The sequence below is a fragment of the Gossypium hirsutum genome, chromosome A09 (genome assembly GCF_007990345.1).
Source record: "Gossypium hirsutum isolate 1008001.06 chromosome A09, Gossypium_hirsutum_v2.1, whole genome shotgun sequence".
Lineage (NCBI taxonomy): Eukaryota > Viridiplantae > Streptophyta > Magnoliopsida > Malvales > Malvaceae > Gossypium > Gossypium hirsutum.
The window spans coordinates 6,315,529-6,341,808 of record NC_053432.1 but is presented as its reverse complement, the minus strand read 5'-3'; the positions used below and the strand labels follow the sequence as shown (position 1 = coordinate 6,341,808).

The window sequence follows — 26,280 nt, the reverse complement described above, 5'->3', positions numbered from 1 at the left end:
GAAATGATCCAAATCCGACCCAACCAACTGGTAAAAAGATTGGCATTGAGTCGATCTACGAAAGCCGACGGTGACTGGTGGTGGTCTAATCAGTGGTAGCCAATGGTGGTTCAACCGATAGTGGTTAGACGGTCGATAGTGGCCAATGGTGGTCTAACCGACGGTGGCCAGACGGTCAATGGCGGCGGCCACGGCATCGGAGGCGATGATAGCAGTAACACATGATGGTGACAACGGTTCGACGATATAGCCCTTTGATGATTTTTGAAATCTTTTGTGTGTTAGGTGACCAAAAAAGAAAAAAATTGAATAGTAGAGTGATCATTTTGTAAATTTTCATAATTTACCCTACTTTTTATTGGTACTTGACTAACACAGTCAAATTTTGGGCTAAAAACCGATACAATGTTGACATGCATCATAAAAATAATAAAAATATTTTTTAATTAAATTATTTTTAAAAAATAGGAATTTTTAATTTTATTTTGCATGCATAATGAACCTAAACAAATGGTTGTCCAAATTTAATTTTTAGTAATTTTATATTTTTTATAATTTGAAAAATAAAAATATAATTTATTAGAAAAACTATCGTATTCTATGAAATTTTCTATTTTTATAATTTTTTAGTATCATGTTACAATTTAATTCAATAATCGTCTTGTCAAAACGTAACCTATCAAACTGTTATAGTATGTAAATAGTACACACGTTCAAATATTAGTAAGGTGCTTAGGCAGTTGAAAAAATTAGTTTTATTGTTAAGGGTTGTTAACAGCAATTAGATGTAACGCCCCAATTTTCGGGAATCCTGTGAATGTTGGCATAGGTTTAATTATGTTAGTGGGCCTCTAGAAAGCCCAAACTTAAGATAGAACCCGACAATTTTAGTTAATTTTTGTTCCATAAGAAAAAGGGGGTGAAATTATGAAATAGGACCTATGTGAAAATGTTTGAAAATGCTATAGGCTAAATTGAAGTGGCCAAATAAATAGGAGTGCAAAATAGGAGGATTTGCATGACAAACCTCCCATTTTACATGAAGTGGCCAGCCATCATGTTGTTGTAGACAAAATGTACACTTGATATCCATAATTTATGGTACAAATTGATACAAATTGATAATAGGTTAGGTAATTGTTCAATGATAATAGGTTAGGTAAATGTTCCATGATAATGGGTTAGGTAAATGTTTCATGATAATGTGTTAGGTAAATGTTTCATGATAAGAATTTCATGTCCTTTGTATTAAAGAATTAAATGGATGAAATATGAAGTTTTATTAAAATAAAAAGGGGTGAAAAGAACAAAGTTTTGTCCATCTTTGTTCATCATAGCTGAAAGTTAGAGAAGAGAAAGGAGAGGAGAAAGCTCTTGAGTATTCGGTCATTAGGAGGAGGAAAACTGAAGGTAAGTTCTTGGTACCTTGCTTCTATTTTGAGGTTCATGAGTTCTTCTTGATTCTACCTTAACTCTTGAAGTATATTTTGATTTTTAGTTGTGTTGTGAGCATTTAGTCATGAATTAAAATGAAGGAAATGGTTGTTGTTTCATGTTCTTTTGATGAAAAATGGAAGATAGGTGAAGTTGAGCCAAACAAATGAGCATGCATGTGCCTTAGATGCTAAGGGGAAAAATCGGCTAACATGTTGTGCTTTAAAATGATGAAATGGAGATTATACTTAAGTAAAATCATGGATATGTGATGATTGATTGGTGATATACATGTTTAATTAACAAGCATGCAAGTTAGGTGTGAAAGAGTGATTTGGTAATAAATCTGCTTGGGACAGCAGCAGTAATGTGACTTTGGAAAATCACCATAAATTGTGGGAGAAGAATTAGAAGCTGAATAAATTATGTAATTAAAGCTTATTGAGTCTAGTTTCTAATGAAATAAACAAGAACATATTTTGAATTCTGTACAATGAGAAATTTGATTCGTAATGAAGGGTGGTCAGATTAGTCAAACAGTGAAACATGGGAAACTTTTAGAAAATTCTGGTATTGATTGGCTAAACCAAAAATTCTGAAAATTTTATGAATAGAAGATATATGAGTCTATTTTCAGGGAAAATTAACGGAACTTGATTTGGAGTTTCGTAGCTCCATTTATAAATGATTTAGTGACTGTTGCTCAGGGAGACAGCTTGCAGTGAAATTATGATTATGTGGTAAACATTGACAAAAATTTGTTAATGAGTTGCTTATTGATTTCTTATAAGCTTACTATGATCTATAGGTGTGGTTGGCCGAATATTGTAAGGGTTTAATACATAGTTCGTATTTGAATAGTTAGATTAACGTGTTAGTAATCCAATTGTAGGCGGTTCGTGTGTGGATCTCGTCAGCATATCGTCGCAAACAGGTGTGTAACTGACACCCTCTCATAGACTAGATTGGCAAAAGCCGAAAAGCCGAAATGCCGAAAAGTCAGTATTTTGGGAATTTGCGAGTGTGCGAATGCTCGTAAGATAGTTGGGTTTGTATATTTGGTAATCTAAAGTAATAAACTGCAGTACGCGCGATTTCGTACATTTTGATAATTTGGGCTTAATGGGCCAAAGATCGGGTTCATGGGCCAACAGGCCCAATTCAGTAAGTATGCGCGGTAAGTGTTCTGATAGTACGTAAATAATTAGGATATGCAAGAAAACCCTAAAAGTATCTAAATTACTATAATACCCCTATGTATGGTTATACCCCTAGGTGCAAAATTACCGTTATACCCCTAGGGTTAATTTTGACTGAAAAGCATGACGATCTGATTCTGTATGATGTATGCCATGATTATATATCTGTTGCATGGGGAATGGGTTATATTATGGAGGAAGCGTTCTGGTGGCTATGCCACAAATATCTGATCTGGTGGCTCTGCCACATATATCTGTTCTGGTGGCTCTGCCACGATTATCTGTATCTGGTGACTCTGTCACATTATCTGTTCTGGCAGCCATGCTGCAAATTCTGTGGTGTGTAGCGGTTGGGTGGGTCGAGTTGTCTCCCCACACGATGTAAGGTTGGTACGGGGGTGTATACAGTTGGATATGGTTGGGTTTCTGTATAAACATGTAATATCTGTTCTGTTCTGTTATGGGCCTATGGGCTTTATTCTGAATTCTGTTCTGGGCTAAGGCCAACTTATTCTATTTCTGTGGTTTGAGCTGATATAGGCTATGGTTGGGTTAATTTACACACTGAGTTTCCCCAAACTCACCCCTTTTATTTTCATCCACGCAGGAAATCCCCAACCATAGTAGGCTTGGAGCTGTGAGGGAATTCGGAGTGGCCACCCGTTCTGAAAGTTTGATTTTCTTCTGGTGAACTGGACATCCTTTTAATTACGTTTGAGGTTTTGGGCTTTTAAATGTAATAAGGCCGCTTCTTTATTTTTGATGGCTTTTAATATATATTACTAAGATAGGTAATACTTATTTTAACTGTTGAAATTGGATAGCTTTAGGGCGCGTTTTCAAAAACAACAGTTGATTTCAAAATAACACGACAACAAGCAAAGCTTCCGCAATGAAAGTATTTTCCAAAATTAATCACTTTTCCTAAAAATGACTTAATCGAATCGGTTTCCTAGAAATATCCATGATGTTAAGGTGTGGCAATGGCGGTATGCATGTCTAGGATTGGATCCGAAGGGAGCTTGGTACTTAAGCAGTCCGATGGACTCACCACCTCTTTTCCGGTTTCCTACCTGGTGCACAGCTTCCATTCACTTTAACCCTTAATGAATTAATCTTTTGAACATCAAGTACGATTTTCTGGACTTAAAATGGAATTTTTTTTACGTTTTGGATGTGGCATGCCGGATCCGGCCATAACTTCTGGGCTGGGTTTGGGGTGCTACATTAGATCTCTCTATTGTGTATATAAACTATGCCTATGTTTTGAATGAAGCAGGTAAGAAATACAGAGCATTACCTTCAGATATTTCTCTTTAGAATTTGGTTAGTTTCTATCATGGTACTAGGCGCTCGGTGATCCTTGGGCATGGCTATCACGCGTTCTCCTGATTCTGATTCTATTGAGCCAAGTGGCTCGGTGTTCACTGGTGATCAGATCGTCACCTCCTTTCCTCGGCATGATGTTGTTAAGCTTGACGAGGGTATGTTCATTCAATGGCAATAGCAGGTACATTTTATCCTTGCTGGCTATGATTTGATCGGGTTTCTTGATGGAACATTGTCTGCTCCAGCGAGGTTTGTTCCAGCCCCCGATGGCACTCTTGTTGCCAATCCAACTGCCTCAATCTTCATTCAACAAGATAATCTTCTCATCTCGTGGTTATTGTCTATGGTTAGTTTGTCATTTCTATCCTCTTTCAAGAACGTACGATCTGCATGTGATGTATGGATGATTGCGAGCAGTTTGTTTGCGGCTGACATTACTGTGAAGCAGACTTAACTTCGTCACGAACTCCATTCTCTCAAGAAAGGTAGTCTCTCTATCCATGTTTATGTTGGTAAAATCAAAGGCCTGTATGCTCTTCTTGCAACGTCTGGTTCTCAGATCTTAGAGGCTGAGACGATAGCGGTTTGCTTGCAGGTTTGTTATCTAAGTTTGATGCCATCGTGTCTTCTTCCCCTCTCTCCTCTGTTCCATTGCCCTTTCAACGCCTAGTTGATGCGCTTATTGAATGTGAGGCTCGTCAGATACGATCTGTTTTAGACGTGCTGGTTGCTGCAAATTTTGTGGAAGGATCTTCATCGCCAACGGTGGATGGTTCTTCTCGTGGTGGTAGACCTCCTGTTCATGGCCTTGGATGAGGCTTTCGCACCCGGATCCAGTGTCAGATCTGTGGTCGATATGGTCACTTTGCACAACGCTGCTATTATAGGTATCACCGTGACGAGCAGCAACTGAGTGTTTCTCCGATGGCGCATCAAGGAGGGTCAGCTTCTGGGACGAATGAAGAAACATGTCCTGGTCAAAATTGGATAACCAATGTTCAAAATTGGATGGGGCCTCTAAAAGACATTGCTGTTCATCAGTACATTCAGCCAAATGTCAGGGATGTTCCAACACGTGACTGTATGCTGCAAATATGCCAGCTGGGCCAAATCTGTTTGTTTTACCTGGTAGTCGGTCTATCGATCATGCGCTCAATATGGCTTATGGACCGTCTGGGCGCACAGTTTGCAATAATGTCAGGTGCTCTATAGGTCAACATTCGGGTGACGCTAACTTGGGCTATTCCTATAGTGCTAGGACGCGTGGCCCAATAGGTGCCGATCAGCTTATTGAGCCTATTGGCCGTGTTTTTGATGTTAAATCATCCCAATATGACTCGTCTCAATTTGTTGGAATACCCAGGCTTCCTGAGTTTCATGCCTCTGATTTTTCTGATGCCACGGCATATGACTCCAATTTTAATAGCACTGATTCCTATGTGTTGTTTCCGGTAGGAAGCACATTCTAGTGCCTAGATTTAGGAGCTGCTCATCATGTGTGTCAGAATGCTTCTGATCTACGTGCCTCCTCTTCTTATACAGGTGATTCCTCTCTCTTAATGGGTAATGGGGTTTCCTTTAAGATTTCGTCCATTGGGAGTACTACTTTACCTACAAAGAAGAAATTATTACATTTATCAAATGTTTTGTGTGTACTAAGCAGCCGGAAAAATTTACTATCTGTGTCTAAATTTGCTACTGACAACAATGTATTCTTTGAATTTCATCCTTTTTATTGTGTAATTAAGGACATTTAGACACAAGAAATCTTAATGCGGGGCCAAGTTCATGATGGGCTCTATCATTTTTCTGTTGACTCGGCTGATTCATATCTATCTACTCATAACACTGACATCCAGGATTGGTCTCCGGGAGATGATATTTTTACTTTGTGGCATAAAAGGCTTGGTCATCCTTTTTCTGCTATTGTAAAAACTGTTCTTGCAAATTGTCAAATTGTTACAAATAAAAGATCTCTTGATAATGTTTGTATAGCTTGTCAGAAAGGAAAATCACATAAATTGCCCTTTTTCTCCATCTAATACTGAATATGTTAAATTGTTTGAGTTAGTTGTGTTTGATTTGTGGGGACCGACTTCTATTACCTGTGAAGGGAATTTGTATTATGTCTCATTCATTGACATGTGTAGTCGATTTACCTGGGTATATTTGATCAAAAGCAAGTCTCAAGAAGTGGACTGTTTTCTACAGTTTCACCAGATGGTTCATACACAGTTTGGAAAGCGTATTAAGAAATTCTAGAGTGATTGGGGTAGAAAGTTTTGTGCCTTTGCTTCAGTTCTAGCTAGTCATGGGATTCTTCATCGCATTTCCTGCTCTCACACTTCTGAACAAAATGGTGTTGCTAAGCGTAAACATAGACATATTGTAGAGACCGATCTCACTCTCTTGGCTCAAGCAAATCTACTTATGGCTTACTGGGGCTATGCCTTTTACAGTGCGGTACATCTCATTAATCGGCTACCCACTCCAGTGTTGAAAGGTATGACACCCTATCAAAGTTTGTTTGGTAGTGTACAGACATATGATCACCTCCGATTTTTGGGTGTTGTTGCTTTCGTGCTTACGTCCGTTTGTTAAACATAAGCTTGAGTTTCGATCTCAACCTTCTACATTTCTAGGATATAGCTCGCAATATAAGGGTTATTACTGTTTAACACCAAGTGGCAAGATAATTGTCTCTCGGCATGTTTTTTGATAAAAATTAGTTTTTTTTACTAGTTCTGCTATTAGTGATCAGTCACCGGCATGTACTGATTCATATGTTCCTGTTGTTTGGTCTTTTCCCACTATAGAGCCTAGATAGATTTCTGATCCTACATCTTTGCCTGCTAATACTTGTGAATCGACTCACCTTGATTCATCAACTACATGTAGTCCATTACAACCTGCTTCAGTTGACCCAATGACTGATTTGAGGACTAGTATATGAGAGACACTTCCTTCTACTACTGATCCCACCACTGCTTCTACTGTTGCTACTGTTCCTACTGCATATACTACTAATACTCATGCTGTGGCTACTCGATGTAAGGCTAGAATTTTTAAACCCAAAGCCTTGTCTGTGAATACGATTGATTTTGAGCCAACATCTGTTGAGGCGACTCTTGCTCATCCAGACTGGTGACTTACTTTTCAGGCTGAATACGATGCCTTAATTTCTAACTCTACATGGGAACTTTGTCCTCTTTTTCTTGGCCGAAAGGTGATTGGGGCAAATGGCTTTTTAAGGTAAAGAAAAATCCTGATGGGACAATTGAATGATAGAAGGCACGGTTGGTCGCCAAGGGCTGTTCACAGGTGCCCGGTTGTGACTTCAAAGAGACCTTTTGTCCAATGGTCAAACCTACCACTATTCAAACCATTCTGTCAGTTGTTGTGTCATGTGGTTGGCCTCTCCGACAAGTTGATGTCAATAATGCCTTTTTAAATGAAGATCTAACCGATGAATTTTTTATGCAGCAGCCTCCTAGCTATGTTCAACTTGGTCCAAATGGTGAATAGCTGGTGTGTCATTTGACAAAAGCATTATATGGCTTACACCAAGCTCCTCGTGCCTGGTTTGACAAATTAAAGCAATTTCTAGTGTCTACTGACTTTGTTCTGTCTAAATCAGATGCATCGTTATTTGTCAAAGTTTCCTCTGCATTTACTCTCTACGTTCTTGTTTATATGGATGACATTGTTATTACTGGCAGTTCAGCTGACGAGATTGATTGTTTTGTTTAGCAGTTACATAACAAGTTTGCTTTAAAGGATATAGGTAATCTTCATTAATTTTTGGGCATTGAAGTTAGTCGGTCCACCTCTGGCAGTCTTAATTAATGTCAACAAAAAAACATTCGAGAGCTTCTTGATCGGATTTTTATGACTAATGCTAAAAGTGTGGATACGCCAATGGTCAGTTCATCCATATTATCTAAAGATAAGGGTGAACGACTTACTAACCCAACTGAGTATCGCAGTCTTGCTGGAGCACTTCAATATGTTGTTTTAACGTGACTAGCTATTGCTTATGCTGTTAATCGGGTCTGCTAGTTGATGCATGCTCCCACTAAAGTTCATATGGTGGCATTGAAACGTATTTTACAGTATCTCCATGGCACTCTCTCTAATGGCCTGGTGTTTCACTGTTCTGATTGACTATCATTGGTAGGGTATGCTAATGCAAACTGGGGTTTTGATTTTGATGATTGTCAGTCTACAATGTGATACTGTGTGTACTTTGGTCATACACCTATATCATGGTGTTCTGAGAAACAGCAAGTTGTTTCTCGATCTACGGCAAAAGCTGAATACCGAAGTTTAGCTGCAGCCACAAGCGATATTTCCTGGCTTGTATCTTTGTTGATAGAACTCAAAATTTGTTCTGTTGATCCTCCGATAGTATGGTGTGATAATTCTACTGTAGTAGCTGTTACGGCTAATCTGGTACTACACTCCAAGTTCAAACATGTTGAACTTGATCTGTTTTTTGTTCGTGAGAAGGTGGCTAGGGGAGACTTGGTTGTTGGTGAAGTACCAGCTTGTGATCAATGGAGGATATTCTTACTAAACTATTGTCCGTTTCTTTGTTTACTCGATTTCTTCATCTTCTTTGGGTTGTGCCACTCGAGGAAGCTGGGTGAATGTTACAGTATGTAAATAATACACACGTTCAATAATTAGTAAGGTGGTTAGGCAGTTGACAAAATTAGTTTTATTGTTAAGGGTTGTTAACAGCAATTAGATCTCTCTATTGTGTATATAAACTATGCCTATATACTGAATGAAGCAGCTAAGAAATACAGAGCATTACCTTCAGATATTTCTCTTTAGAATTTGGTTAGTTTCTATCACAAACTATGATAAGACAATCTTAGAGTCTGATGGCAATATGCCCTTGAAAAAAGCTCTACCTAGAAGGAATGGCCCGCACCAAAAGGTTAAATGTTCCTTTTCACTCGAAAGAGAAGCAACTAAAGGAGAAAGGATATGTGAATCCTGTGACTCCCAAGACTAAAGTAGAAAGAATTGCTAAAAAAAAAGGATCAAACTATTCTCTCCATTACCTGTACCAATAGGTACGTATTGTTTTCTAAGAAAATGTTGAGGAGCAAAACATCGACGAGAGAAGATTTGGTGGTTGATGAATCAATGTGATCTTGGATAAGAATAATTTTCTAGAGTTATTAAGCTTTGTGCAACTGTATGCCAAGGAGGTGCTCATGGAATTCTATGCCAATCTACCGAAGTGGATCAATCGGATTAATTACATATAAAAATATTTTTATGTATATTTAATAATAAAGTATATAAAATATTAGTGGAAAATAATTTTAAAAAATCATTATTTTTTATTTAAATTATTCTTTTTATTATTTTTATTAGTAATTTCAAAAAATAATCTTTTTATTAAAAATTTGTTCGTGTTCAATTATATATTTAACAATGTTCAGGTTTCTAATCTGTCTTGATAACAAACACATCTTCGTTAACCAATTGCAAATAGTAAGAATAAATTTTAATAATTTTAAAATTTTTAAAAAAATTCATAGTTATAATTGAACTTAATATTTTTTTATAACTTTTATGTAAATAAGCAAAAGATCGAATTTTGCAATGTCCTCCATCACCATTGATTGAAACATACCTAGGGGAAGTTGGTTTTTTGTGCGTGGCCCTTGTAGGCCAGGGGTATAAGTTGGACCCGAAACTCATAAGCGTGTTGGTGGAGAGGTGGAGACCTGAGACACACACATTTCATCTTTCATGTGGTGAGTGTACTATCACTCTAGAGCATGTGCAGTTACAGTTAGGGTTACCCATGGGTGGGTCGGTGGTCACCAGGTCTGTTCAGTTTGCTAATTGGGAATCATATGTTACGATCTTTTGGGTGTGGTTCCAAAGATGATTTGCGGAGGTCTGATCGAAATGGCCTAGTTACGAAATAATTTCGTGGAGCTGATGGAGGATTCTATTGAAATATACTCGGGCATACATCCTCCAGATTGTTGGGGGTATTCTGATGCCGAATAAGTCATAAAACCTTGTACATTTAAGGTGGCTGCTGAAACTCATCGACTTTAGAGGAATGAGCCAACTAAGTTGGGCATTCACTGTGTTGGCAGCATTGTACCTGTAGATGTTTCAGGCGACAAAACCAGAAAAAATCAAAATTGGCGGTTGCATTTTACTACTACAATCATGGGCTCGATACCGCTTTCCATTTGTACGTCATCGAGTGGACTACCCGTATACATTCCCACTCGTAACAAGGTAAAATTCAATAGATATTACCATTATTAAATTGATTTAAAATAAAATTATTATGCTAATAATTTATTTAAATAGGTGAAACCATGCCCCGAGTCACGTAGGATTACCTACTGAGCTTGAAGATATACAGCTTCTATTAGACCAACGATTGGAAGCAGATGTATGTATTTATTTAATTTTGAACTATATAAAAATAAAGTAGTTGATTTCGTATTTAGTATTCAGTAATATATATAACTAATGTTTTGATCACGTTCATATAGTTATATATAAAGACCCAGCAATTCAGGTAGTAATTCCTAATGAATTCTTTGTAAATCCCAACGCCTGGCATGTTAAGGTCCCATTGGTAGTATATGTTATCGTCAAGATGCACGAGGAAAATAAAGTGTTGTGATGGTTCGGATTCTGGCAATCTATTCTTGTGGCACCTCAAGAGCTTGATGATCTGCACCATATCAAATTATGGTGATCAGTTACAAATTGGCCTGTATTCCACTCACAAAACATCAACATGTGGAATAACAGGTATAAGTTTTTACCTACTCGCAATACAATTCTCGTTCCGGAGTTAGCATGCGATCTGGATTATATGTCATGGTTTAGGATCCATGGCAAACTATATTTGTTAGGGGAAGAGGCAAGGTGTTGGCGTCCCCATACGAGCAGGCCACGACGGGCCCCTTTAAATCTAAGGGGTGTGAAACGAGCGCATAATCAATGCCCATGAATGAACCGACCCTAACGGCCTCAGCACCATCGCCCTCACCATACTCCTTTCAGTATGTATCACCTTATTCTGGTCCATATCCTAACCCTTTTATTTTTACACGGGTACAAAATGTTGCACCACATTTTTCTGCTCCTAGTCCTACGTAGATTGCACTACTAGTCATCCATCCTCAATGTGGTACACATTCGTGCCATCTCATTTCCCGATGATGGTGAGGCTATGATGATGTATAGCCCATCTATGAATGAGGCACTAACGGAGAGTTCACTTGCTATCCCATTGGCTTATGGGACTCAACATAGTTACATTCATTCATCGTGGGTGGCGCAAACACCTCCGAGATCTTTATTCTATCAAGGTGGGTCATCTTACCAACCATCTATTTATATACCGGGGGATGCATGAATGCAAGGATCTATATCAACTGAAGGCAAACTCTGAAAACTACAACCCCACTCGGAAGCTAAACCTAGAAGGAATCCAGTGCGTAACAGTTGACCATGCCGATGTGGCACAGATTTTGACATGCATATGCACTGATGAATTGTATATTGTATCATTTAAGAAAATGGAAGTTCTTTTGAATCTATTTTGTACACAGTCTGACTTTTATACTATTAAACCCTAATCAAAATGGAAATTTACTTTGATTATTTTCAAATAGCATAGTAATAAGATTTCATTTGAAAAAAAATATCAAATGTTTTGCTGAAAATTCACTTAAAGAAATATCAAATTTAGTTTGGATTAACAATGGCTAACAATTCTCATGAAGACATATATTATAATTTTTAATTTCGATGTAAACAGGACAACATTGTATGACGCGGGTTCCTACATGACCCGCATAATCTCTATCAGGTAACAACTTAAATGGATCAAGCAATATAGATGGCCACTTATGTTCATCTGAGACCGGTGGGAATACGTGTCTCCACACGTTGTACAAGTTTTCTAATTTGTGCACTTTGTCGACAAACCTATGGGATCCAAATGGAGATTCAAACAACCTGCAATTGCATGAGCGCATGGAAAATGAAGTGCGTCAAATATCCCATAATTGCAGGTCCTATTTCTCAGGTGTACCTGATATACTCCCCTAGTAATACCTTGGTTTGGTCTGCCAAACTCCATAACTTAAAACTCTAGGACATCACGCGAGTGACAATCTGCTTGCATGCAGTTGGCTTGTGCCTTACCATTGTTAATTTCTTCCACTACCATTGGGCACCATACATGGCCTCCCTACAATTGTCCGGCATAACTTGCCGCTCGCTTTGGGAACACTTCCGCCAAATAGAAGTATGTCTCTTTCACAACCAAGGTTATCAACAAATGACACATTCCTTTTGAAACGGAACTGATGTATTCTGCCAAGTTCAAGGTCATGTGGCCATATTGTAGTCTACCATCGTATGCTTGTGTCCACTATTCAAACAGTATGTTTTTGAGGTATGATGCCCCTACCGAGTTAGTTGACCACAATATTGCCAACATATCATGAAAACTGTTCTTCATGACCTCGTACCCTATCAATATAAGTGCATAGCGACGATTACATACCAAAAAAAAATAATACAAATGGAATATTATAAACCAAATAATATTGATGGCGATTAGATACCCATGTTGGTCACTTTTTGTTGCTCAACTGTAGATCAATATTCCCGATAGTAGTTGGACGCAACTCGCCTAGACAGTACCGATGGTATGTGCGATCCTAGAGGCTTCCCAGTCATTCAATTGCAGACAAGATTCTAGTTTCCCAATCCGAGATGAGTCATCTATTAGGTTGGGGTAGACATCCCTTATCAACCTAGACAGAAAAAAATCTCAATTGTTTGCTTTCTCCCCCGCTGTTATTGCAAACGCAATTGGAATAATCCTCTGATTACCATCCTATGCCACAGCCAACAACAGTCGATGAGTGTATCTACCATATATGAAGGTATCGTCTATTTGTACTAAAATGCATCCCAACATTGCTTGAAGGTCCAAAACAGACACTTGAACATTCGACACCCACAGAGCAAGCTATCATTGTAGTACAAATGACCCATTTCAAGATCTGTTACACAAACTGGTACATACCTTTCTAGCACCTGACACCACTGCCATACCTCGTTGTATGACGCGTCCCACCCGCTGTGCATCTTCTCCAAGGCATTCTACTTTGCTATCCACGCTTTGCAGTACGAAGACGTGTAGTTGAATTGACTACGAATATTGACAATTAAAACCAACACAACAGTCTTCAAATCTGCTTTCTCCATCGATGGTATAGGCCAACGATTATATCTGAATCCAACTTCGAATGATCCCGTGAAATACATGCAACCCAACGAGCACGTAAAATTAATTTGAAATAATCTTAAACCCTAAATTAAACTCTAATAACCCAGTGATATTGTACTAGATGCAACACATGTATGCGGACTGGTGAACTTTTTTATCATCCATAACCTTATCTTCTTCTTAACAAAAGCCATGATTTTTTGTGAATAGCTGTCATCTCGTATTAAACACTTTCCCTCAAACTTCTTAGATTTGGATTTAACTACATGGAAGTTAACCCCATTCTTCATGCTATATCATTTCAATGCTGTAAGAAAACCATTTTTACTGGAAAAGTCTTGCCCACTTCCAAATCACTTGAATCAAACGATACACTTCTGTGGCCAGAACTCCTGTGTGGTAGTTCTACAAACTTCAACACATCCTCTGCTGAAAGATTGACATTATGCATGTGGGCTAGTGGTGAGTACACTGTGAATCATGGATATTCTCCTTCTTCATTTTCACCCCCTTCACCGTCTTCAGGTTCAGTTGAAATAGGCTCCAGTTCAGAAAATAATACAACTTCTAAACTATCAATACTAGGCTCCCAGGGTGGATCCACATCGGATCCATTGCTATCTTTGTTCTCCGATCCTCCAACATCTGCTATGTTGGAGGTCCCTTCACAAGTGGACGTCATAGGAAGTACATCATCCTTTCTCGTGTATGTTTCAAAACGTCCAAAATCACATGTCGATTGCCAACCACTAGAAGATGATGCCATTCTCTAGTAAGTATTCCCAGCATTCAACACTGACCCACCGAGGTGCATGTCTCATTTACTAACTAAGTGTCGTGCAAGGTTCGTGTATTCTGTTCTACTACCAAAACTCGATGGTTCGGTGTTCAGCCACCCTCGATTGAAATCTAAGGCTGAGACTGATGAATGTCTTCCCATTGATGATTTCGAGATATCATAATGGGAACTTTCTAACAAAGTGGTTGTACTATTGACATTTTCAACTGTTCTCGCCTCTCAAATAGGAAGAGATGTTGAAGTCGCAAGTCCTTTATCTAGTCTTGAAAATTCTACATATATCTCAAGAAACGGTAATCCACTTTTGAGGTGCATCTGTACCATTGCCTCCAAGCCCTGAGCATATTCGATATCAAATGAGTCATATCTCATGGGACTGATCGAAACACAAAATTGATACTTAATAGACGAAACTCTCATTGACACAAATCCAAATATTTTTCATCTAATTCTTTTACAAAGTTCTGTCAACTCTATGTTCTAGTTAAAAGTCAGTCATGTTGTGTTCTCCAATAAAAAAATCACGTTGTTCTCGGTGTCATAGACCTCATCGTCATAATAAATAATAGCACTAACTTTTCCACTCATTTTCAACCAATTTATCTGTCGAGAGAAATTTGAAACACAGAAAATCAAAACATTAAGCAATAAACATAATGCTTCATATAAATATAACACAAAAAATCAACTTATACATTCAACTCCAACTTCTATTCTTTTGAACTTTTTCAATTTCTATTGCTCCAACTTATGCCACTAGAGGTTAAAATATGGGTCATTTATAGCCAAATGGATAGCATCCCACTCCTTTTTATAAAATGCCCCGGATTGTGGGGGTTGAAATTTGCAAAGCAAAAATGCTCCAAGCAAGACGCACTATCAGAAGCAGTACTAAAAAAGGAGTTTAGCTCGAAGTGTTTTCAGTACTTTTGCTGACAGTGCATCCTACTTGGAGCATTTTTCCTCTAAAAACCTCAAACCCACTATTTGGGGCATTTTCACCAACCTCATATTGAGATATTTTCTCAGAATCATCTCCTCAAATTTATTTTCTCAGAAGCAGCAATATTAAAGAAGGCATTCAGCTGGAAGCATTTTCAGTACTTTTGCTGACTGTGCATCCTCCTTAAAGCGTTTTTTCCTCTACAAAACTCAACTCATCTTGCCAAAATTATTTCTTCAAAACCCATCCCCTCAAAATACAAATTATTTTTTTCAAAATCTTTAAACCCTAAAAATTCAATATAGCCCTAAACCTAAACACTTAAAAAATTCATAAATCCTAACCCTAAACTTAAACACTTAAATTTAAAAAAAACTCTAAACCCTAATTGGCTCTAGGAAAACATAGACAAAAGCGCACCTACATGGAAGTGCTTTACTAAAGCGTGCCAACTCAGTACACTTTTCTACTTTTCCCTTGAAAACGACGCCAGCTCAACGCTTTTTAAGAAAATTAACCATTTCCAGTAATTTTTAACAAAATAGCCCATTTTCATAATTTTTTTTGGAAATGGGCCTTTTCTGGTCATTTAGTCATGAGAATGTGTCGTTGGTTGATTGAATTTATTTTTAACATAAAATCGGGCTGGGCTAGCGGGCTATATAGAAGTTATTAATAGTACAGATACTAAAGTGATAATCTAACTATAGTGTAGGTGTCAAAAGAGGTATTAAGCCATTAAATTAAAGATGGCTTCCGAGTCAAAATCTAGGAAACCACAAAGCCTCATCTAAAAACAACGAAAGAATTTGAGAACTACATCCAAGTATATGTCACCCATTCTTCCATTTCTTATTTTTGGTTTCATGGACATCATGTGTCGGTGTTCTCTCTTTTATATTTCTATAAATTCCTCAGCAAATCATCAGTTAATCACCATCCTTTAATTCTCTGAGAACATGAATAAGCTTTCTTTCTTGTTATTTTTTCTTCTTGTGGTTTCTTTTGCTTTCGTCAATGGCAAAAAATCAAAAGATGACAAATCAAAAGACGACAAATCAAAAGATGACAAGTCAAAGCATGAAGTCGGAATATATGAGCTGAAGAATGGGAACATGTCTGTTAAGTTCACCAACTGGGGTGCATCCGTTATCTCGATTATTCTTCCAGACAAAGATGGTTGGTTCCTTTTGTCTGGTTTGGTTTCGATTTCCTTGTCTCTGGGTTGATTTCTTCTATCATTTTTTTGGTTTTTCTGCTATTTTTCAGGGAAACCAGTGATATTGTTCTTGGATATGATGATGTGAAAGAGTATATGGTGAGTTTTGTTTCCCGTTTCTTCAGAGTTTTGCATCTTTTATTTCCATGATTCTGTCTTGTTTTTGCTTTGGTTTTTGTCAATGGAGACATAGGGAATCACTGAGTTTTTCTCAGTATCTTTCTCTGTCCGATACATTAAAGGAAAAAATGTTACTGATAGATTGTTGTCCAATATGATAATAATAATAATATGTTTGAAGAATCTAATCCAAATCAAGACCTGGGTTTCGATTTTTTATCAGCTTTGATTCTTTAAATATTATAAATGACAGTGACGTCAGGACATTTTCTTTTAATACATTGGCTTGATTATGCATTGAATAGTAGTGACCTGCAGGCTTGTAAGAATCGTGATTTTCTTTTCTAATTTGCAGAGCGATGCTAATTACTTTGGTTTAATTCTGGGGCGGGTAGCAAATCGAATCGCAGGCACAAAATTACCATTAAATGGAGCTCAATTTACACTACCGGCTAATGATGGGAAAAACACACTTAACGGTAAAGTTGAATAAATCTCTTAGCTTTCTAAAATTCCTTGCTCTTCTGATACTTCGTGTTGCAATTCAATGGAAAACATTAGGTGGCCCTAAAGGATTCTCTGATGTTATCTGGGAAATGAAGAAGATTGAGAAAGATGCTGAAGATCCCACCATAGTCTTTGCTTATCATAGCAAGGATGGTGACGAAGGTTAGCTATTAAGGAATAAAAGAAAGTATTATAGTTACTGGTAGTTAAGTAGTGGTTAGCTATCAACAGTTAATTAGTTGTTAGCAGTTACTGTCGTTACACTTTATTGTTTAAGTCTGTATAAATACAACAGCTGGTTGTTCAGCAAAAGGATGGAAAAATCATTCTTCTTTTCTTCTTCTTGAATTGTGTTTCTCATTATGGTATCTGAGCTATAATATTTTTTTTCTCATGGTAACTGACGCTATTTCGGGTAATGAAGATGAGCATCGGCAGTCGTTTAATACTACTGCTCATGCAGATGGCTCTTCACACTATCCGTGCAATGCTTTTATGAGGAAGATTCAACAGTTTCCTAAGCATGATACTGTGAAACTTGGTGAACATAACTTTCTTTTGTGGAAGCAGCAAGTCCTGTTGATTCTTGAAGGATATGGCTTGCATAAATTCGTTCTTGGAACTATTAGTGTTCCTCCACAATCAGTTGTTGATAAAGACGGCAATCTTGTTCCCAATCCTGAATTCTTGTTTCATAAACAACAGGATAAGTTGTTAGCCTCTTGGCTGCTAACTACCATTGGTGATGAGATCTTGGTTCATCTCACTGCTGCTCGATCTAGTTTTGATGTTTGGAATACTGTTGTCCGTCGTTTTGCCTCAAAATCTGCTTTGACAGTCTCCACCCTACGACACTCTTTGTATTCTCAGAAAAAAGGCCAATTAACTGTGAAAGAATACTTGGCAAAGATCAAAGGCTTGTGTGATAATTTGACCGCTGGAGGAAATACTGTTTCTGAAAAAGAGCAGATTAGTGTTATTCTTGCTGGTCTGCCTGTGGAGTTTGAGTCAATTAGGATTGTGGCTTCTGCAATGCGGGTTCCTCTTGATCTTCTTACAGAAATGCTCGCTGATTGTGAAGCTCGCCAACAAGAATTAGTTTCCAACGTGACTTTTCAGGCTAACTTTGTTCAGCAACGTGGTAGCACTGATGACACCATTAGTAAAAGTGATAGAGGGTCTCGACCGCCTTACAGAGGCAATGGAAGATTTTCTCGAGGTAGAGGTCGAGGAAGAAAGTTTAGTAATACTAAACCTCTGTAGGCACATTGTCATCAGTTTCAGGGAACTTCAACTTCTTGTGCCGGACATCACTGCTTCTCTCATAGAACTGACTCTGCTGCAAATTCCAATCACGTGTCCTATTCTTCGAATCCCGTGAACCCGACGGTGTGGTACCCCGATTCAGGCGCATCCAATCATGTTACTAATGATTTGGATAACTTGCAAGGTGCAGCTCCCTATACAGGTAACCACAAACTTTACATGGGGAATGGGGCCTCTATACCTATAGCTCATGTTGGCTCAGGTCTTCTTCAAACTGTAATATCCTGATTTTGGGCCTAGTCGGAATAGTGGTTTCATGACCACAAAATCCGAGATAGAAATAATTATTTTATGATTATTTTAAGGTCTATGATATGATTGCATGATTGTGTGAAAATTTCGTGAAGAAATTTTATGCATAAAATGCTTAAATTGAAATTAGGGACTAAATCGAATAATTTGCAAAACTTGTATTCTAGAAGTTTCTAGTATGAAATTGTTTTGAAATATTAATTAGGAGGTCTTAAATAGAAATTTTACCAATTTCTAAGTCTATGGACAAAAATTGGACATGGATGGAATTTTTGGAAAGTTTAGTAGTAAGGGCATTTTGGTCATTTAGGGGTAAAATGAATTAAAATACGAAATTAAAAGCCAATTTTGCTCATCTTCAACCCCATGGCCGAATATAGCAAGAAGAAACCATGGCTAGGGTTTTTCAAGCTTCCAAGCTCGATTGTAAGTCCGTTCTAGCCTTGTTTTTAATGATTTTTACATTTTTGGAGTCCCGGTAGCTCGATTTAGCTTATGCTAGCAATAATTTAACCTAGGGTTTATATTTAGAAAAATACCCATAGGTGAAATTTGTGTATTTTGGTGTTTTATGATAGAATATGAGGTTTTAAATTATGTTAGACAACTTGTGCTACTCGGTTTTAAGTGAAAACGAGCAAAAGGGCTTAATCGGTAAAAATACCTAATAGTCATAAGTACATGTTAGAGTGAGAATTTTATGTTTACATAGAAGGGAAAAATGATCAGCATGTCATAAAACATAAGAAAATAGGCTGAAGTTTAATTTACGAGCTTTGGGGCAAAAGTTTAAATATGCAAAAGTTTAGGGGCAAAATTGTAATTTTTCCAAAATATGATTTTGGGTCAATTTGAATAATGTGAGTCCTAATTAGACTATATTTTAAATGATAGAGCAAGGAAAACTAAAATTCGGGCTAAAATGGGGAAAATACCAAGTTGTGGACGAAATGGTAAAAGTAGTCGTTTTCGCATACGAGGTAAGTTCATATGTAAATGTTGGTAACATAGTTATTGTTTTAAATGTTTTAATGTTATTTAAATGATATGATAATTATTATGAAATATCATACTTGTGACAATTGTTTGATAATATGTCAAATTATGTGATATACTTGGAAAATGTGAAATACTATCGAGTATCGGTATCGACATTCCATAGAAGATGGTTGAGACATATGATTGGGAAAAATGTCCCGTTGAACCTTAGCAATAGATTAGGATACAAGTGACATGTCACTGGGATATTTGGGCATCCGAGCTCGTTGAGTTGAGTCCGAGTTCACTTATGGGCGGGTTACATGGTAGCTTGGCTACATATGTGGCATTTATGTGCAAACTTTCCATGTATCCGAATTATATTCCGATGTGTTCAACGGGTAAAGTTCTACTGAAATGGAGGAATACTCAAGATGAAAGGGACATATTGGTAAGTGTTGTGAAATGGGTACTTTGAACAGGTATGTACTTAACCCTCGGGTTGAAAAATCAATATAACAACAATATGGTAAGATGATAAATGAAAATGTGATATGAATGTCTTGGTGATGATTATGCAAATGATGTTTTATGTTTGCTTATATGGTTATGTTAGTTGCTATTTGCATGTGAACTTATTAAGCATTTATGCTTACTCCCTCCTTTTCATTCCTTGTAGTTTTGACAAGCCAGCTCGAAAATCGGGAACGGTCGGAGGCTCGCTCACACTATCCGTATACCATCTTGGCATAATGGCTTGTATATTTTGAGTATGGCATGTATAGCATTATAATCATTTTGTATATATGGTCTTATGATATGGTTATTGGGTGGTATGGAAATGCTTGGTAATTATTAGCCATTGGAATGGCTAATCATGATCATATTTGGTGTTATGCATGTCAAATTGCTAGCTAATCCATGGAAACCATGAAATAGGTAAAATTTACCATAAAATAGATTGAGACAGCAATAGTGACATGAATTTGAAAAATCACTAAAAATTGTAGAAATGGAATTAAATAATGAATAAGTTATGGAATCGAAGCTTGATGAGTCTATTTTCATAAGGAAGAAGCGAAATAGGTATATGAGCTATATTTTATGAGATGTTTAAATTTTTGTGAAATAGCGCCAGAGCGATCTCTGGATCCCCTGTTCTGACTTTGGAAATTCACCATAAACTTTAAAAAGATAATTAGAAGTCATGATTTATATGTAAAGATTCCTTATTGAGTCTAGTTTTATTAGAGACAGACGGAATAGTCATTGAAGCTCTGTACAGGGAGATATCTGATTCGTAATACACAGAGGTCAGAGTAGTCGAACCCTGAAACAAGGGAGACTTTAACTAATAAACTGTACTAATTGGCCTGACCGAAAATTATAGAAAAAATTAGTAGATAGATATATGAGTATAGTTTCAGAAAAAATTTACGGAATTGGATTTCGAGTTTCGTAACTCGAGATATGATTTTTAAAGCGACTGTGATGCAGTTAGCCAGCTTGTCTGGAAATTTTAAAATAAATTGTATGAGCTGTTTAAGTAATGAATTAAGTCCGTTAACACCTCGTGTTTGACTCCGGTGACGGTCTCGGGTACGGGGCGTTACACAAACTGTCAGTAGAGTTTTTCGTTTGCACAATATCTTGTATGTTCCTCGTATTTGTAAAAATCTGTTGTCTGTAGCTTAATTTGCAAAAGATAATCAGGTTTATTTTGAGTTTCATCCTGTTCATTTCTTTGTGAAGGATGTCAAGACAGGGAGTGTCTTATTGGTGGGTCACATTCATAATGGTCTATACAGATTTGACATGTCAGCTTTCCAAGAATCCAAAGCTGTTGTTTCGTCTCCAGTCACTGCTCATGTTACTAACCTGGCGCCTCTTGCTTCTAGTAGTCTTGTTTTTGATTTGTGGCACAAAAGACTTGGCCACCCGTGTGATAAGACTGTTGCTACAGTACTTCGAAAATGTAATATAATTGCAAACAAGTCTCAATTGAGCTCAGTTTGTTCAGCTTGTCAACTTGGCAAATTTCATAAGCTTCTATTTTCTCTTTCTTCTACTGTGTATTCGGCTCTTTTTGAACTTGTTGTTGCCGATATTTGGGGGCCAGCTTCTGTATCTTCTGAAGGACATTCTTACTATATTTCATTTGTTGATGCTTACTCCAGATTTACTTGGCTTCATCTTATTAAACATAAGTCTGAGGCTCTTGCAAAGTTTCTCCAATTTCAAAAATTTATTGAAGTTCAATTTGGTTATAAGGTAAAGGTGCTTCAAACTGACTGGGGGAGAGTTTCGGTCTTTTCCTCAAGCACTTTCTCCATTGGGAATACATCATCGCCTTTCTTGCCCGCACATCTCAGAGCAGAATGGTTTGGTCGAAAGAAAACATAGGCATATAGTTAATGTTGGCCTGACGTTATTGGCTCAAGCGAATGTTCCTATGCATCTATGGGCTCATGCTTTTATCACTGTCGTCCACCTTATTAATCGGCTCCCAACACCTGTTCTTAATGGAAAGTCCCCATATGAGCTGTTGTACAAGTCAGTGCCTACTTACATGCATCTCAAAGTTTTTGGTTGTCGATGTTACCCTTATCTCAGGCCTTTCAACTCCAATAAGTTGCAATATCGATCCAGACCATGTGCCTTTCTTGGTTATAGTCCTGTTCACAAAGGGTACAAGTGTGTTGATGATAATGGTAAGATATTTATTTCTTGACATGTGAAGTTTGATGAAACGTGTTTTCCTTTTTCTGCCCGCTCGAACAATGGTTCTGCTCTCCATGGGATTCGCCCTCAGTTTTTGGATCAACAAACTCATGTCCCAATACTGGTGCCTGCTGATCAGCCTGCAAGTCTGGTTACCTCTACTCCATCTGTTGCTTGTAATTCTCCTGCCTTGTAGCCTGGATTCACTGGTGCTTCTGTTTCAACTGATGAAGCTAGTTGCAGTCGTTCTGCCTCTTTGTCTACACCACATTCTTCTCCAGCTGATGCTTGTTCTAATTCCCATTCAGCTCCTGGCAATACTCAGATTGATTCTTCTCCAGTTGCTGTATGTTCAGATTCCCATTCAGCTCCTGACAGTACTCAGGTTGTTGAGGAGGTGGCTGCTCCTCTTGTCAATGCGCATCCTATGCAAACCAGGGCCAAAAGTGGCATTTTCAAACCTCATATTTTTTCAGCTGAACTGCATGATACTAAACTTGTCACAATTGCTGAGGCCTTTTCTTCCAAAGAGTGGACTCTTGCTGCCCAACAGGAATATGATGCTTTGATGGAAAATAATACATGGGATTTGGTTCCTCTCCTTGCCAATAGGCGAGCAATGGGGTGTAAGTGGATATTCAAGCTAAGCGTCATTCGGATGGGTCTATTTCTCGGTATAAGGGTCGTTTAGTGGTTAAAGGTTATCTTCAAGAAGCTGGAATCGACTTCCATGAAACTTTCAGCCCCATTGTTAAACCAGCCACAATTCATGTTGTTCTAGCTTTAGCAGTGAAGTTTGGCTAGCCGTTACGACAAATTGACATCAATAATGCCTTTCTTAACGGTGACTTAACTGAGGAGATCTACATGGTTCAACCCACTGGCTTTGAGCAGCGTCATGGTAGTCAAAACTTGGTGTGTCGATTAAAGAAGGCTCTGTATGGCCTTAAACAGGCTCCACGCGCTTGGTTTTCCAAACTTAGAGATTTCTTACTTACTTCTCGGTTTGTGCTAGCAAAGTCAGATGGCTCTTTGTTTATTCGAAAAACTGGAGGTATGTTGCTATATGTGCTGGTTTATGTCGATTACATCATTGTCACTGGTAATCATCAAAGCAGCATTGATGAATTTGTCACAGCCTTGGATACACAATTCTCTTTGAAGGATTTGGGGCCTCTCAGTTATTTCTTGGGTATTGAAGTCTTGCCTACTACCAATGGTTTGTTATTGAGTCAACGCAAATATATTCTTGACCTTTTAAAGAAAGCTAAAATGGAGTGTGCAAAGGGTTCTCCTACTCCCATGGCGACTTAGACGCGTTTATCTTAACATGATGGTAGTGCTATTGAAAATGAGTCTGACTATAGGAGCATTGTGGGTGCCCTTCAGTATGTTCTTATCACTCGGCCTGACATTACATTTGCTGTTAATAAATTCTGTCAATTTATGCATCAGCCTCTTGATCAGCATTTTAAGGCTGTAAAACGAATTCTTCGATATCTTCAGAATACTGTGGAGTATGGTCTTCATTTTACTGCTGCTACCCACTTGGATCTAATCGGTTTTTCTGATGCGAACTGGGGCACTGATATTGACGATAGGCGGTCCACTATAGGTTTCTGTGTGTTTTTTGGTGGTAACCCTGTGGCCTGGGGATCCAAGAAGCAACTCGTTGTCTCTAGGTCCACTGCAGAGGTTGAGTATCGAGGACTTGCTCATACTGTTATTGAGATCGTGTGGCTTGAGTCTCTCTTGTCTAAATTGCATATTGTTCCTTCCAAGAAAGCTACCGTATGGTGCGATAATTCTGGGGCACTTGCTGTATCAGTCAATCCAGTGTTGCATTCGAGATTCAAACATGTGGAATTGGATTTATTTTTTGTGAGGGAAAAGGTTGTTGCTGGACAGTTAATTGTGGGGCATGTCCCAGCTCAAGATCAACTAGCAGATATTTTCACTAAACCCTTGTCTGCTCCTATGTTTACAAAGTTTCGCTCGTGTCTCAAAGTTCTTTCCAAACAAGAACAAACAGCAGAGGTCAAGTAGCTGGAGGCATATTAAGGAATAAAAGAAAGTATTATAGTTACTGGTAGTTAAGTAGTGGTTAGCTATCAGCAGTTAATTAGTTGTTAGAGTTACTGTCGTTACACTTTATTGTTTAAGTCTGTATAAATACAGCAGCTGGTTGTTCAGCAAAAGGATGGAAAAATCATTCTTCTTCTCTTCTTCTTGAATTATGTTTCTCATTATTAGCAAACCAAGCATCTTCATTCCAAATATGATCATCCACTAATATATTTGGTTTCTGGTAATAGGATTTCCTGGCGAAATCAAAGTCACCATCTGGTACCTCCTTCATTTCGATAACCGGTTGAGAGTGCAGTTGAAAGCTAAGTCTTTAGACAAGCCTACCCCTGTAAATCTAGCAATGCATATCTATTGGAACCTTGGTAACCATGACAGTGGCGATATCTTGTCCCATAAACTTCGGATTTACGCCCCCAATACATGCCCGTCAATGAAGAACTCATCCCCACAGGCGTCCTTCAACCTGTACAAGGCACTCCATACGATTTCCTCGAGTTGAGAACCATCGGGAGTGGAATCAAGGAACTCCAGAAAGGTTACGACATAAACTACGTCAGAGACGGTTCTAACGACCACATCAAGATGAAGAAAACAGCAGTAGTGAAGGATGAGAAGTCGGGGAGAGTTATGAAACTGTATACCAATCAACCGAGCATGCAGTTCAACTCTGGAAGCCAGATCAATAACGTGAAGGGAAAACGTGGGGTTATATATAAACCTCATACGGGACTGTGTTTGCAGACTCAAGGGTTTCCGGATGCAGTGAATCACCCCAATTTCCCTTCCCAAATTATTACCGTTGAGAAGCCTTACAAGCATAAAATCCATTACAAGTTCACCATTGCATCATCTGACAAAAAATCAGATAAGGCATAACCACCAGTTTCCTTCTTTCCTAACAATGAAACTGATGAGATTTGATTTTACCAACTTTTCCGCGTCTTCTTCTTTCTGTTGGAACATTGGTAGCAACTATACACAATACAAGTTTAAGTTTGCTATGAAACTAAAAATGAAAACAAGCAAAAGCAAAGAGAAGAGTTTGAAAAACACAAAAGATGACCAGATAACATCGTTGCTGTCATTGATAAATTTCAAAATATATGAGAGTTACATATGAATGTGATAGTTACCTAATAATATAACTGCTCCCACTAATATGAAGCAAATACAATCTTTGAATCATATACAAAAGAAAGCTGTCATAACAATTATTACATCAAGTGCAAATCATGAAAATCTAATCCTACTAACTTTGTGAACAAATTACAAAGTAACTAAACTAAGTTACATAGGAACAAAATGATCAAAATGAACCAAGCTAGCTGCTGTACTTAGTTCAGCTCCAATGTTGGTCTGCTTAGTGTGCTGCTGCTATTGTGGCTGCTGGTTACATGTTGCATTGCAAGCCAATGCTCAACACTCCTCTTTGGACTGTATGCAACATACAACAATCTTCTCAAAATTTCAAACCTTGTAGCATTGAGTGGCTTGGTTAGGATATCAGCCAATTGGTTTTCTGACCTACAGTGAACAAGGCTAATTTCTTTTAATTGCTTAGCCTCCCTAACAAAGTGAAACTTGATTTTGAACAGTTTTGTCTTGCCATGAAAGACTGGATTTTTAGCTATGGCAACAGCTGACTGATTATCGACCATGATTTCAGTTGCTTCAGTTTGTTCTTCATTCAAATCATATAGCAGCTTTCTAAGCCAAATGGCTTGGTTCACAGCTGCTGCAGCTAGAATGAACTCTGCTTCAGGTGTGGATTGAGCAACAGTTTGTTGCTTCTTTGAGCTCCAACAAAAAACTCTTGAGCCAAGGGTAAAAAAGTAGCCAGAGGTGCTTTTCATATATGTCGAAACCTATTTTAAAAGGAGCTTTTTAAAAAAAACAAAAACGGGAGTCGTCACCAATCTTTTAAAGTGCGATTGGATCACTTTATAAAACGTTTTGGTCTACGAAAGTACGAGAAAATAGGTTTGCGAGCCAGTTACGCACGAGGAAGGATTAGCACCCTTGATACGCCCAAAATTGGTACCAAATTGAATAATTTTA

The 26,280-nt window shown here is 37.9% G+C and overlaps 1 protein-coding gene across 1 annotated transcript; it reads left to right on the top strand.

The window, feature by feature from the left end:
• Positions 1-24,642: 24,642 nt before the first annotated feature.
• On the top strand, positions 24,643-25,098 carry LOC121203190 (galactose mutarotase-like). The gene has a single exon (XM_041076108.1). The coding sequence runs from the start codon at positions 24,643-24,645 to the stop codon at positions 25,096-25,098; it is 456 nt and encodes a 151-aa protein (XP_040932042.1).
• The last annotated feature ends 1,182 nt before the right edge of the window (positions 25,099-26,280 follow it).

Excerpts from the sequence above, each read along its gene's own strand:
- LOC121203190 (XM_041076108.1), top strand. The coding sequence starts at position 24,643 with ATGCCCGTCAATGAAGAACTCATCCCCACAGGCGTCCTTCAACCTGTA.